This window comes from Oreochromis niloticus, linkage group LG2, assembly GCF_001858045.2.
Source record: "Oreochromis niloticus isolate F11D_XX linkage group LG2, O_niloticus_UMD_NMBU, whole genome shotgun sequence".
Taxonomy (NCBI): domain Eukaryota; kingdom Metazoa; phylum Chordata; class Actinopteri; order Cichliformes; family Cichlidae; genus Oreochromis; species Oreochromis niloticus.
Window position 1 is genome coordinate 12259821 of NC_031966.2, and position 16489 is coordinate 12276309.

Sequence of the window (16489 nt, forward strand, 5' to 3'; positions counted from 1 at the left end):
CTTTTTAAAGGATATTGATCTTTGTCAGGCAGCTCTTGCATTTTTTGCCGATGTTAGATGTTAGCTTAGATAGGCCACACTGAAAAAGGCTTAGCCTAGGTAGTAGACCAAGATCATAGAAACCATCAAAAGACCATAGAAATTATGTAGTGTAGTGACGACAATGAAAATATTCATTAGCGAATCAAAGAATCCCAAATTCCTTTTTTTCCCCCCAATTCTGAATCAAGCAATTTAAATAACGTCAAATGGGAGTGAATGATATTGCTGATTGACTTGTGACGTGGTGGTAAATTGTCTATGCATCAGAACATGGAATGTCTAATAGCTACAAAGTTGTGGGCATTGAACAGATCACCTCATGATGGTTTGGACAGAAGAGTTGCTCTCATGTGTTGCTCACCATTTAATTGTACATAAATAAAAGCTATAGAACTGCGCTCTTTTCTCGTCACATTCCTATAGGCTTATTGGGCCTTTGAAACCTCAAAGCAGACAAGTGACATAAAAGAGCTGCTGGATCCACTCACCATAAGGGTGGAGTCTTTGAACTATTAAAGTTATGTGCATCATAACTGATTGATTGATTGACTGATTGATTGCTGCATTGACTGATTGATGCATTGCTTGATTTTTTTTAAATATGCTTGTGTAGTTGATCCTTTTCTTTCATCAGTCCACTCAGTTGGAGGTTTTCAGGACACACAGGTGTAGATAAAAATAAAATAAATGTAAAAAAAGAAATGTTTTTCTTTGCTTTTCCCTACTATGAATGGTTTGCAGTGAACTTGACTTGCATAATTTATGGATCTCACTGACACTTTGAGTTGAGAAAAACACCTTCCTGTATTGATGGGAATTCCCCGAGGGCCTAGGGGACAGGGAAAAAGCCTGAATTAGATCCAGCCCTTGACAGGAGCCTAAATCCGGGCTTTCGATTTGTTTCTGGCAGGGACCTGTTTAGATCACAAGTTAAAGTCAGACAGAAGTGTAATGCTCTACGCCCCATTGTGTGTTTTTTAGGCTTTATGGGGCACAACAGCTATCCGGGTCCATGTGAACACAAGTACTGTGGCTTGGGACGCCATTGTGTGGTCGACCATGAGACCGAACAAGGGGAGTGCAAGTGCTTGGATCACTGCAAACCACACTACAAACCGGTGTGCGGTTCAGATGGGAAACTCTACCAGAACCATTGTGAGCTCCACCGAACCTCGTGCATCAGAGGACACAGGATTACCATCATGCACAGTGAAGAGTGCTTCTACAAAGGTAAGAAGTTTTGTGACATTTTTCTCATAACACGTGTTATCTAGTCCATCCTGTACCTTTAGTAATGTACAGTATATGAAGTCGAAATGGCTTTTTTGACTTGCAGTATTTAACATATTTGAGTTGTCAGGAGAAATACCATTGGATACACCCACTGCTTATTGTAACAAAGTTTTACATCAGTAAAAAGTCCTGATTTGTGTTTCCTCTTTAAGCAAATCTGTAAACTTGACAGTCATCTTGGTAATGCTTCTGAGAGGTTATTTGGGCAATGATTTTTTAAAGCCAGTATTTAAATATGGTGTTTACCTGGTGATAAAAAACTGTATGCATAGGAAACGTCTATCAAGGCTTAAATAATACATTTGAAAAAAGCTTTATGTCTCTGCAGAGACACTTCTACTGCCATCTTTGCTGTTGTGAAATTTCCACATAGATTTCTCTTGAGGATTATATGGGGTATTCAACATATAGAAATCTGTTAGATAACAGTTGTCATTAAATAAATGTCCTTCATGTACTCTATTTGGTTGAAAAAAAGGCTCCCACTGACCCGAATAAACTGACATGAAGAAATATGTTCTTTCTCACAAAAATTTACTGTGAGTCAGAGCCTGTTTAACGATACGAGGTTGGTTTAGGTAAAAAATGTACACAGTAAAGCAGTTACCCAGTATGGCATCTGCATTTTCATCTTGTCATAGAGAAAATAATGATGTTGTTGAATTCATGTGGGAGTTTTATACAAGCAAAAACATCAAAAGCAGCATAGTAATTAGTAAGATATCAGCAGAACAGTTATGGTTGTGAAAAAGATGCATGATTTGCTTCACATTTAGATATGTCATGTCAAAAATCAAGCAGATGATCTTAAAAAAAAAATCTGCCTGAATAACCAAATCAAAATTAACACATTACAGAACATGCAGACATCCATGACATTTTATTTACATTTACAGTACCGTGTTAATAGCGCATAGTGAAAGCAGCTTAACAAAGAGACTACCTGAAAGCAGTCATATAGCTCTCTCTGGTTTGCACAGCACACTTTAGAGGTAGGAGCAGGTGGTAGTGCTGTTGTGGTCATATTTCCCCAGAGAAGGCTGACTGCATTCTACCATTGATTGTATAAACATACCAATTATTCTTAGTCCACGGAAACAGGCTCTTCTCCCTTCGCAATGCTAGACATCACTGAAGCAAAAGCTCCTGACGCTCTGCACCTTTGTTCCTTTCAGGTCAAAGGGGATTGATGAAAAATCCTCACATACAGCATATGCATAATATTCATGAGAGACTGCATCTGCATTGATTTGACAGGGTTTCTCCACATACTTGTTAACTTTGAAAAGTAACTTCATAAGAGACTAGGAATGGTGCTTGGATCTATATAGTGTTGCACATGAAACTCTCTGCGGTCCTCCTTACAGAGAGTTTTGAGGACAACATTCTCGGGATGTAAAACCAAAATAAACCAAAACAAAAACAAACAGCACATTCTCCTTACCCAAGTATGCGTTCTTCCACTACTGAAATGTTCAATTTAAAGATGAACAAAGCCTCACTGCAGGTAGGAAAACAAGCATTTACAACAATTCCCTTTACAATACAAGAGCCGGCATACAAACCATCTTAAAACTGCAGCCTCATGACTTGGAATACGTTAAGGGAGCAAAAAAGCGATGCAGGTAAGGCAGTGTTAACACTTGAGCATGCGTTTCATCCTAAAAACACAAAACGGCATCTAGATCAATGATCCTCCTGTGAGTGACTGTCCTAACTAGCTTGCCACATGTGCCCTGTCCTGTCAGGCTATCCCCTTCCCACCCATCAGCATCTGTTCGAAATGCAGAGTGGGATATTTGACCAGTGTCAGGTGATCAATATCAGATCAATAAGAGCCAAAAAAAGGGGAAAAACACAGGCTCTTTTTTCTTCTCCTTCTTCTTCTTTTTTTAACATTGCATCCTTTGTTCAGTCCGGATAGTTTTTCTTTCTGCTGTGACTGATATGTAATCAATTTCTCATTGGATGAAAGCTCCAGGGAGAGGACACAGGAGCCTGTTGGATTAGTAATCACAGCATTTTTTTTCTCCTCAGCACTTTAAAATATTTAGAAATTAAGCCATAAATTATATTTTTTAAAAATTGTTTGTGATTTTAAACTTTACATTGGAAAACAGAGCGATTGCTTAAATGTTACACAGCTTCAGGGAATTTGTTCTTTGTTGTAAGTACAAAAGGCAGCATAGCAGCGAGAGGAAAGGAATAATTGAGCAAATGTAATAGGGCTTACAGCCAGATCTAGATGTAATTATGATTCAGGGATTATTAGTGGGTAAAACAGAATGTGCCCTCAATGGCATGTTAAATATGTTACTTGATTATTTGTCCTTCAGGTAATGGGTCCAATTTATGTAGCAATAGGGAGATATATACTCATTATCACAGCATAATAATGACTTTTCCTCCCTTCTTTCAGCATTAGTTGCCGCTAAAGCGCTTGCTTGGGTCCAGACCTTTGAGACTGTGGACTGATTCTTTTGGTGCTGTGACATAAAACAGCAGTTTCTAAATTTAAAAAAGAACAGTCATCAGCTAAGCTGATGTGGGTTGACTAACAATTAACAAATCAGAACCATGAGTGAGATTAAGGCTGTATTTAGGCTTTCATCAGTAGAGGGTAAAGTTGTGCTCTGTCACAGGGATGATTTAAATGGCCAGTTCTAACTTAAAAAAACCAAAAAAACATCCCCAGATATTGTTACTGAACAGTTAATTGGGGAATGGAATGGACTGGTGTGTATGGCACTTTATCTACCACAGCATTGCAAATTTAGAATTGGTAATTGCTCACTTGCACCACGGTGCTGCAAATTGTAGTAAGGTGCACATTGTACTTCTTTTTTTGAAATTGCATAAATTCAGGCTGATATTTATTGCTTGGCTAGGGAAAATCCAATCCCTTACCCCATGACATTATTGAGTGGGCACAATGTAAGACTGAATGCTTGACAAATCTAATGTTAGACTAAAGAGTTAAAGTTACCTTATTATATACAATAAAGCTTTCATTTAGATTTGGAAGATGCCTAAACCATTTGTGAAAAGCTTTTCTTTTCTCTAATGAAAGCAGCTGGCACTAGTAGTGACTGTCAGGCTTTTTACTCTGTCAGTTGAGCTCTTATCACATCAGCTGTTTAAACCAAAGAATTCTTACAAAATTGGAGGGACTAATGCAAACAAACCTGCTGTGTGTGGAAATAATGTGTATATATATATATACAGCACGGTGGCACGGTGGTTAGCACTGTTGCCGCACAGCAAGAAGGTCCTGAGTTCAATTCCACCATCAGGCCGGGGTCTTTCTGTGTGGAGTTTGCATGTTCTCCCCGTGTTTGCGTGGGTTCTCTCCGGGTACTCCGGCTTCCTCCCACCGTCCAAAGACATGCAGTTTGTGGGGATAGGTTAATTGGATAATCCAAATTGCCACTAGGTGTAAATGTGCGAGTGAATGTGAGTGCGAATGGTTGTCTGTCCCTGTGTGTTAACCCTGCGACAGACTGGCGACCTGTCCAGGGCGTACCCCGCCTCTCGCCCTATGACAGCTGGGATAGGCTCCAGTGCCCCCCGCGACCCTGGAAAGGATAAGCGGAAGCGAATGGATGGATGGATATATATGTGTATATATATATATATGTGTATATATATATATATATGTATGTATATATATATATGTGTGTGTGTATATATTTATTTCCTTTTGTTTGGTTTGTTTTTAACATGTAAGCAGTATATAGAAAGTCATTCAGAAAAAAAAAATATAAATAAATATATATATTTATGGCAAAATCTGAATAGACGAGGAATAATGACTAACTATAGATATTGGCAAAGATATGCACTCCCTTCATGCTTCTTGGTTAACACTTTTAAGCATAATCTGTCATTCTAAAGTGAAAAGGAAAAAAAATCCAGGTAAGTAGTTAACAGTTTTAGTATTTGATCGATAAACAATGCATTGAAACTAAGTTTACTGGGTTCATGCTGCTAGGATCTTAGTGTTGAATTTGAGGAGCTAGTTTATGATAAACATGTTTGGCGCATATTTTTCTACAGGCTTTTTTTAAAACTGATGCTGCCCTTGTCCTTCTTTGGATGTGAATCATAGGTATTATTCAGATATGCTCTACTGAATTACTGTGGTTGGCCTCCTTTAATACACAGAAGGTTTATCTTTACAACATAAGGTGCGGTATACTGTTCAATATATTAAACTTGTTGTATTCGGTGACAATTGGCTGTTTACCTCGAAACACAATGCTATAACTGTCGTGACATACCACTAACGCTTTGTTGGCTGGAACAAATTGGTTCATATTTTTGTTGCTGTTGGCTATACAGATGCTGACAAAATGATGACTGTCAAACAGTCATCTACCAATCACATGCCAACACACATTTGTTAGTCTATCTATATTACTTATATATTCAGTACTGTATATGGTATATGATAGTTGAGAATTAAAAAAAAATCTAAATGCTGTTCTGAATATGTTCATCAGCGTTACCCTAGAAGATGGCATGGTGCCTTGATTTATTAATAGATGCTGTTAAATTGTACAGTTATTTAAATGTCATTGTGATGTCTTAATGAGACCACATATCATCAGCAGACAAGCCCAGGCTATCTCTTGATCACTGAAGAGATTTTGCTTCATTTTAATTTGACAGACAGACAATTAGCCCTCTAGGCCAGCTTTAACATAGAGCCACTGAAAATGATTGCTTTTGAACTGACATCCATATGCAAGAAAAGTTGAGTCACCCTTGGTTCTGGTCCCAGCTGGATGGATCTGTGTTGGAAATGGACAGGGCTTGTCAGCCAAACCTTTGCTGGGCCTTTTATCTATTATGAAAGACAGGATAAAAAATGACAGCCATGTGTTGACTGAAGCTTCTCATTAGCACTGGGGAGAACACATGACCCCCATTTTCCTCTCACACTGCATGGCAACTTAACCAGGATCGAATCTGATTGAAAATTAAGTGGTGCACAAAAGCCTGTCCAATCTGTGGAGGGCAATGTGGGCATGAAGACGAGCAATCTCTGCAGCAAGCAATTGCCACAAGTGGAGACAATTAGGGCTACGGTTGCGGCACATCAAGCAAATGGTTACAGTGCATTTAGTGCATCCAATTATGTGGGAGATCATACATTGAGGAAAAACTTCAGACATTCAGCTTCCAGTAAAATTCCTGCACCAGTCCTGCTTAATTTTTTATTTACTACTAACTGTATTGTTGCATTGCATCACTTACTTTGCTGTTGCATGCTGCAAGATGGATCAAAGTTTTTACTCTTTGATCCTGTCTGTGTTTCAGCTTTGGGGATGAACTGATGTTATTACTTGACATCATACCTGTATGAAGTGAAATGGTATGCTGGAGACTTCTGGCAGTTGCATAACATATTGGTTTGAGCATTTTGGAAGAAGACACATTTTTTCTCTGTGATTTGATAGGGTTAGAATTATTGCCATAGGCTCAGAATATAAATGAATTCTACATTCCTGTGAACATGTGCAGGATCATGTGGTTCAGTCCAGCAGTGTTTTTCAAGGTTATTGGATCAAAAAACAAACAAAAAAAAATAAACCAAACAAATACATGACCATGTATCGGAGTTACAATTTTCCAGTATTTGTTAATGAACAAGATATACATTATAATTTCACACCTCCTTCTCATGCTAGAATTAGTGTCAAAATATTTTAATTGAAATACATTCTAGATATTGTTTTATTATATCACCTTACCATGGTACTGTGATGGGTGATTATTGTTTTTTATTCTGCTGATAATCTTGAATTTTGAAGCAACTTGCTGTAATCTAGTAATCATAACAGATTTATATAACATAGGCTCTCTATATATGATTTACAATGTGATTTTAGAGACCTCTGATACTGGCAGAAGTGAAACTCTCTAACTGCCTGTCTTTAATAACTAAAATGTCAGCTTCATTAAAGTTTTTATATAATAATTTCACACAGGCTTCAGTGTCAAGTTGCAATATTTGGTATATCTGCAAGTAATAGGCTGTGTTATATTTTCTGAATGAAGACCCAAGAGGTGGCATACAGAATAAAAACAGAATTGGAAGAATTAGGCCTGAATTTACCATGTCAGAGAGGCTGTTTTAAAAGGTAAGGAACCAGTGCTGAAAAGCAGGATCATTAGTCAGATATGACTTGGAATAATTTAGGTCATGGCCATGGACAATGATACCCGGTCTCATAGTCCACCAATTCAAAACGTAACAGTGAGATCAAGCAATACAAGAATGGCAGAGTAAAAAGTATCAGCAATGCATAAAACGTCATTAAAAAGTCATGAAATAGCAGATTCCATGCTGCGGTATAATTTGAAGCCACTTTGAAACACCGTGACTTCAGACTTCAGACAATACAGTGCAGAGATTGGTTTAAAATTTGACTGATCTGTAGAACCTACATTGTCATACATACATACATGGACATAGTGCTGCATGTTTAAAATATCGTTGCGCTAAATCTGTTAAAAGATGAGAAATTATGATTGGAAAAATCCATGACCCAGTTAAACAAAATAGCTTCTTGAAACACCCAGAGGGACTGATTTGTGATATGCACATATTTGTCAACAGTTAGTACAACTTGAAAGGTAGACAGGCTCAGATTAATTAAACCAATTACATCTGAGTAACCTTAACTATAAAATATCTAAGTATCACCCTGTATGTGTCAGAGCAGAAGGCACACATGATAGTAAGAAGATTTGTGGTAAGGGGGTTGATGATAGAATTTTCGTCTCTGAAGCAAATTCTTGGCTTATGAGAATGATTTGCAATTCAGTCTGAAAAATATTTGTTTCTTGTAGCCTTAAAAGCATTTTGATATTAATCATTTGTAAAATTTGATACGACACTCAAAGACTGTCTTTTTCCCATGTCCACTCTGTTCTCCTGCCCTGCTGAGTGCCAAAGTAGACTCATTCTATCATATTTTATTATTATTACTATTTTATTTAATGTAGGACTGTAATAGTTACATTTAGGCTCTGTTTGTAAGTTTACATTAGCATCATTTGTGCTTCAGTATATGAAAAAATGGGACTGAGGCTGTTGCATGGATGAGAAATGTATGATGCTACTGATACGTGGCACTGATATGAAGATATTACTTACTTGGAACGCGTAAGCAGAGAAAACTAGCTGTCGCAGGGTCTAATTTATCTACTGCTTGGTTGTAAGGAAAAAACAAGAGTGATTTAGGAGCAGCACACCAAAAGATTTTGGGTGTCCCTTGTACTTTTGCATCCATGCATAGCTTGGCTTATAACAAAAGGTGAGAAAGAGTTTTTGCTTTTGAACTCCAGTGAATAATAAATGTGTTTTTTTTTCCCAAAACCTATATTGTTAAGAATCTTAAATCAACTCTTAATACAGTTCAAACTGTAGAGCAATGGTACATATTGTCCTTTGCAGCAATATCATGTAAGGCAGCACAACTATGGTGAACATCTGTAATTAGGTTATGTCTATAAAAGTAGGGCTTGTAGAAGTAAAGTGCTTCTGTTATTAGCTGCTTCCCTGGCATTCTTAGTACAACAAACTCTTTGTGGACAACTCCCGCGGGCTCCACCAAGAAAAACATGCTCATGAAGCATCATAGCTTCCGGCCTCTAGAGACATCCTACCTTAATGATGTGTCTGCGCCTTTCCCACTGGAGAGTCACTCCACTGAGATCAGCTTGTGTACAGGGTTTCAGAACCTCCTGTGTGTTCTTGCTTTCTTTTAATGACTCTGTGGCGCCATTAATGCTGCGACCTCTGTACAGGACCTGGCACTGTCATCGGCAGCAGTGCCAAAGAACAAGCTCCTCATTAAAATCTAGACCTGTGAATCATTAAGTTCGCAAGGACGTCCAAACCATTGTCAGCTGCAGGGTCTTGGTGCCAGTCAACTCTGAAGTTAGTCTGTGCACATCTCGATATGCTTTGTTGATTAAAGGTTGTTCTCGGAATAAGACGGACTCATTTGAGTCAGTCACAAAAAAAACAAAAGAAGAATATTCCCTTTAATAAAACACTGGAATACTTAATTATCATAGGGATGTAGTTTTGAGATGTTTAAAAATACTCTTTAAAAGTTTTCTGGGATATTATTCTATATTTGACATATAGTTGACACAGGTTTGAGACTTTATGTTGTATTCTGCAATACTCAGGGCAGAGGAGATTAATGTTCAAGTTCAATCTATCCAGATTATGTGCTTATCTGATGTGTATTAAATCAGTCAATGCAGGATCACATTTGTCTTTTTTGTCACTAAGAAGAGGAAGACAGACACACACAGATATACACATACACATCCACAAGGCCTCAGTGTGTGTAAATTTACACAATAAATGACAAGTCTATGTGCCGTCACACAGTTCTTACACTGGAAAATGGATATTTATGACAAAAACCTTATCACAGTCAAGGAAATATAGATTAAGGGCAAACTAGTCATTATCTGAAAGATAAAGAAGCTAAGACAGCAACATATCCTGAGACATAAAAATCCACACCTTGCTTGAGACCAGTGCCAGCCGGCTTTGTTCCTTTTTAAATGGTCAGTCAGAGAATTAATGTTTGACATTATGCAGAGAATGGAGAAATACAAGGCCAGGTTGAAGGCATTATGCTTGAAAGAATGCACTGAAATTACTTTCTAGAGCAGGAATAAATGGTGCCTCTATGACTTTGCCACATTTTCAAAGGAGACACTGAGAAAGTCTGCTGTCTGGAGCCGTGATAATGCCCATTCATACTTCCCTCTCTCGTGGCTAAATTGACACTGCACAAAATTTTGTTATTGGACAACTTGGAGAGCAGAACATAGTCATCCTAAATCAGAGTTGGGGCATTACAGCGAAACAGAGATGTAGCTTTTTTATTGATTTTTTTTCCCCAGCCTTTTTCTCTGACACAGTGATCTGCTAATGATAGTCATATCACTGAATACATGGCAGTGTTGACCTTCCTTATTATAGCTGAATGAAAACAGATGCAGTAGAAAAAGAATGTAGCTGTATGATATAGCTGTAGGGATTAGCACTAGCCCATTTGCTGAAAACTGATTGGGCAAATTTAGAGTACAATAGTTTCATTACTCTGTTGTGGTTAGCAGGAACAGCTTTTCTCCTGCACTTGTTGGGAAGGATGCACTGGAGATGGAGTGTAGACAAAATGTTAAATAATTGGGTGCAGAGAATTAAAAAACAGTGGGCTGAGGGAGAAATGTTAACTCGAGGTAAATCAAATGTCCTCAACAAGAATACAGTGGAATCTGCAAACGTATTGTTTTATGAGTGAAGGCGCCGGTTGTATATTGAACACTTACCTTGTACTGTATGGCAAAATGCATCCACTTGTATTTGTTTTACTGGCATTGTCAATCACTGACATCTGCAGTCTTGGACTGAGTGGCATAATATCTGTGGTGTTGTTTTGTACAGTGAAGGTTGAAAAATTGGAAGACAAGGGCAAGAAGTGACTGGAGATGGCGAAGGCAGTCAATATTTACCGAAGGCTACAGGACCTAAAGCTGTTCTTCCATGTCAAGAGAAGTGATCTAGTCTTATAGGCTGCAAGTTTAGTTTGTTTATACACAGCCCTGACTCCTGTCAAAGTGATAAAACACTGAACCCCAAGACTTAGCAGCTAATTTAGCTGGGAGGTCTATATGGCAGCTCCTGCTATAAGTAGGTTTCACTACAAGCTGTATCAACAGTATCAACAGTCAAACAGCAGCTTCCTGAGCTGCTCAAATTACTCATGTTGAAGGCCTTTGTCCCAAGGGCAACTGAAAGTCATGAGCCCTTCATCTAAATGCAAAAAAATGTTCCACTTTAGCCCCTAATTAAAGGATCTGTTAATCTGATACTTAAAGGAGATACCAGTCCAATACAGACTAAATATCCTGGACTAGGTGTCAGTGAGAATGGGCCAATAATGGTGCACAGTATCAATTCAGTTTATTACTGCTATGTTATCCTACTTCAGTGCAATGGTAGACTCACATATTTTGCTAGAAGGAAAGTGAAACAGCATGGAGGAACTTAACAACAAATGCTCCACAGTCTGGAGTCATTTCATGCTCACTTCACCCAGAAATGCTGTTGGTTTGTGATCTTTTTTTCTTTTTCAGTAGTCTGTGAATTAATTGTGATTTAATGGGAAACAGCAACTTGTGACTGTGCTTTCACTGTTGGTCTCTTTTGTTATGCTAGGCTGAAAGCTTATTATGCACTTAAGATAAAATTATGAGATATCGTCAGCTTGATTAATGTCAGCTGTCTCTTGTCTGTTCTGGACTGTCCATGTATGGAATGTGGTGAAAGAGAGAAGAGAAACTCTGCATCTGCAGAACACAGTGCTCTGTCTGTGTACTGATGTTATTTAAATAATAATAAGTACATTTTTAAATAAGAATGATTCATTAACACATTCATTTTTACACTGTTATTAAGTCAGTACTTTAAGCAAAGTCACATGCCTTACATTGCTGCGCCCTTACATTGGATATCAGGAGTATTTTTTTCGAACCCAGCCCAGTAAGGCAGGAGCTGTAGAGTTTTTACTATGTACAGTAAACTTCTCTTGTTAACATAGGAATACATTTTCTTCCTGCAGTTTTACAGTTTGGTTCATGTTAGTAAAACTGAATTTTGTGGAATGAAAGAGATGATTTGTAAGTTTCCAAACACAAAAATACATGAACATGAACGAAACTTGGGGAGCTTTAATGGAAATCTTTAATAATTTTGTTGATCTGTGTTCCTCTGGGTTGTTTCTACACAGCAATCTGTCACTTTACTCTTCCTCCCTTTGGTTATGTAAAGGCCCCATCAACCGTAAAGCAATGATCTGCAGCGTAGCCATGATGATGATGATGATGATTATAACACAGCACTGTGATGGAGAGCTGTGTAGTACACTGGACATTAGTGATGTCATCTCATATTTTAATTTGATCCATAGCTGACAGCGTGCCCTTGAATCCAGTAAACATGATGGGCTTTACTGGCAGTAGTTTCTGTGATGTGATTTTGATTTTATAGGACAAACACACTCCTTGTCTTTATCTGTGGTTTTCAGTGTCCTTGTGTTGTGTTTATCTATTTTTCTTTTCCTTTTATTTTTATGTGGGCACTTTGTTTTCCTCTCTATTAGAAAATTTCCACTTGCAGAGCGTGTTGATTTGATGACAGAGCAATAACACCTGCATGGACTTTCAGAGTTTTTAGTCTGGGAACTTAACAGCCAATCTAGCTCAAACAATAAACACAGTAATTGAATCACACCGAGGTTACTTTGTTATAAGCTACTTACTTTACTTAGACTATTAAATTATATATTATGTAACAATGGCTGGAAGCTCTGATGCACACTGTACTTTTTCTATGCATCACCATATTTCATGTGTTTATATAACATAGATAAAATAAATTCCTCCTTATATGTATTCACTGCAGTCGTGGCTATATATAGCCATAGTTTTTCTCAGCATAAAAGCCAAAGAACCAGCACTGTTCTAAAATTATATTTTTAAACAGTTTCCTTAAGATGTTTTTCATTTATTTAAACATAATTGTCTTTCTTTTGATTGAGCATTCAGAAATAATAAGAAACTCGATTTATGTCAGCTACAAAAGCGCATACTTGGTGCCTTTACTGCATGTGTAGTTACTTGCATGGTCGGACTCCTCCAACGGCTCACTCTGGGCCAGGAAAAACTCTGATAGTGTGCCATGTGTTGGTGAATAACATAACAAACTTACAGTAGGTGTTTGCATTTTGTTGGCATGTCATGTTATTAAATGAATTCTAATTTGGATTAATGCTTGATCTATAAATAATGATTTATACGGGTACTATTTTAGTGACACAGAAAGGAAAAGCCTTTGAGAATTTACCCCACAAAGAGACTTCTAATTTATACAGTGTTCATTTCTGAGTGGTATTTCTTCCTATTTTTTTTATTTTTTCTCCTCTGTGTGTGTGTTCTCCTGCGGCACACAGTCTAGACACCTGAGGCTCGATTTACCCTATTTATACAAACAATTAGCACCATCTGCTATGGACTGCATAAAAAAGCAATGCTATAGACAATTCTGATTTGCTGCAGTGTGTTTGTTTATAGTGCTTCATTGCAGACAAGTCTGAGGGAAAAAAGCTAAAACATATTTAAGACAAGTAGAACATATAGTCTATTATAATTTTAACAGCAAATAAAATCATACTCTATAAGTAAAAGGTCCTAGGTCACTCCAAAAGGTCTTAGTCTGAGAGCAATATCTGTGTAGGCTGGAGTTTTAAATTGAACAGTAACAAGGATCTTGGGAAGAAACTGAGCATAGAAGACAAAGAACATGGTGTTGGTGGAAAAATGTTTTTTTTTTTCATTAATCATTAACTATTAGAGTGAAAATAGAATGTATATAATGTACTTTCTGATGAAACATCACCACAGTCAAAAGAACCACAAGCAATTTATAAATATTAGATGGAAACGTTGTGCAGAATTGATTTGAAGGACAAGTTTGTCTTTGATATCAAACCATGAGCCTTTGGAAAAAAATGTTTCAATTATAGTACCCCCTGCTAACGGAGAAGAATATGAAACTACATCTCTCTTTTCATGGTACTTTTCAGCCCTATAGAAACCTACAGAAGCGGCACATCTATTTAGATGCTGCACTAATTAGCACTGTTTAGTGCCATTTTTGGTACAGTTGGCTCCCCTGTACACAACGCACACACCACTGCAGGTTTGTGAACCTCAAGACAAGAAACTGGTGTCTTTGATCGATGGCTTTATTTTTAGCTTGGCCAGCTTCAAAGCAACTTATAGTCATTTGCATGTCATTATGTGCCCAAAATGGCCAATTATTCCATCAAAGGCGTGTGCTGAGGACTAGGCCACAGATCCCAAACAATCATATGACAAATTAGCCAATTAAACATGTTTGATGTTACTCTCCCCTGTAGTGCAGAATAAGAGGTTGTCAGTGCAGAATAATTTCATTAATGTTTACAGGAGGACTTTCAGAGATAAGTGTAGCTACCTATAAATAGTAGAATTGAGTTAAGTAGGGAAAACATAAGGGCTATATATTTGTAATTTAGTGAGGTTATCTACATGACTTTTTCAGTAACAGTTTGCTAGATTGTGCAGTTTGAAGAGATACAGTTTGGACTATAGGTTTTATGAACTGTTTTGTCTGTTAATATCCTTTTATAATATAAACTTTTAAGCTTTTTTGTTGGTTTCTGTTTGTTTTTAATTTAAATTTAATTTTTTCTTTTCCCCTGTTGTCCTCTAAAATATTCCAATGACAACACAAGCTTAAATAACCCCTTAAAAGCTCTGCAGACTGTTGATGATTCAGTCGGGATTCAATTGGCCGATTGAATCCCGTTGCAGGTTTGTTTACTTGAAGTGAATGGGTTCCAAAACCATTTTTGCAGTCTGCGCAAGATGGCTTTCCATTAAAGTATTGGTTAAAAGCCATTTTCCTGCATGAGCCATTATCCTGAAAAGTTTTCATTTTATTGCTCACTGCATTTTATTCCTCTTTTGTTTCCACCTACTTTGTCCTTCCTGGATATCAGACCTTTGTAAAATTTGGTGAAATGAAAGTGAACAGTAGCTGCCAACATTGCTTGAAGCAGCGTTTGTGAGTAAGTCATAAATACAGAGATGTACGGAAGAAGAGGAGTGTGGGGGGGAGGTTGACTGGGTTACAGCATTGTGGGTGTTTTCTAATATCAAAGCATTGACCTCATTCTATATTTAGTGCAAAACATGTGACCCAGTGACATGACAAATGTGTTGGATTTTCAGCTGCTGGACAGTATAAAGTGAAGAAGCTACTTTTTCAAAAGGAAGAGAGGAAATAGAGAATTGCTAAGTGATGCAAATTTAAGGACTTGTTTTTTCACTAGCATAGTGAAATCCAACCAGTTATTATACGATAGTGTATACTGTAAATGCAACACGATGGTGTAATAAACAAATCCTTTTTAAAATTTGAAATTCCGGTGTTTTCCACACGTAGACTTTATTTAGACTGAATGCTCAGGTGAATTAAGGGCTGTCTAAGTAATATTTGGAGACCGGTTTTAGTCTTGCCTCAAAGTCTGATGAATTTACATTACAAGAGAACAATATCCTGGGTAGTATTTTGAAAGTTGTTGCTAACAAGTTACCACCAGTCCTTCCTGTACTGTGTTTGCCTTCGAGCTAGCCAGCTTAGCTAGAGTTTTTCATCTTCAGTCAGACAGATAATCCTTGATCTCTTTGGGGAATCCGATGTGAGATAGATCGCCGCTATATCCAGAAACAGCTGTAGGTGGAGAGCTGGCTATTGTACTACGAAGCAAGTTCAACATATCCTAGGTATCTTTTTGTTAAGTGGCTTTATGCACCCTAATATCAGTATATAGAAAAGTTAACCCAGGGTTTGTCAATCTAGCTTTAAGCACATTTACATAAAGGGGTGGTGTTGGCAGCATTCGCTCAGTCACAAAGATGATATAAGTCACAGGCAGCAGGGGAGCTGATTTTACACAGAAAAACATAAAAGGGTTAAACATATAATCCAGACTGAAATAGACACAGCTGCTGCAGACAAATGACTAGAATGAGTGTATTTAACTGGAAAACCACTGTACAGTAGTTTAGTATTAAAAGTGATGTATGAATGAGCCTGTGCTTTAAGCACTTTGGTCAATAAGGCAGGACAAGACATTTGGACAAATTGTGACTGTGTAACTTAACAGATTTATCAAAATTAAAGCTCTACTAAGCTTCAGGAGTATCTTCTGGATTATTATTATTACATTAAAGGAATATTTAGATCTGCATAAGTCAGTTAGCATTTAATGGTCTGAGAGTGGAAAATGAATATAAAAACATACTTTCCTCGTAGGCGTCTCCTTACAAATTTAATATAAGGTCAGTAAGTACAAATGATAATCCTTTCCCACTAGTACGTACTCGGCTCCACTCAAGGCGGCTTGACTCGACTCGGTTTTGGACATTTTCCATTCCAATCGAGTATAGTAATGCTATTTACTGTAGAATTGATTGTCTGTAGGTGGTAATTCCATACCAGTACATT

The 16489-nt window shown here is 37.5% G+C and overlaps 1 protein-coding gene across 3 annotated transcripts in view; it reads left to right on the forward strand.

Annotated features, from left to right (window-relative positions):
- The window catches only part of fstl5 (follistatin-like 5), a 176907-nt gene that overhangs the window by 60308 nt on the left and 100110 nt on the right, over positions 1 to 16489 (forward strand). For all 3 annotated transcript variants that reach the window (XM_005467247.3, XM_019363975.2, XM_003443412.4), the window contains exon 4: positions 1024 to 1272. In XM_005467247.3, coding sequence (XP_005467304.1) covers positions 1024 to 1272 — 249 coding nt within the window. The remainder of the gene's footprint in view (positions 1 to 1023; positions 1273 to 16489) is intronic.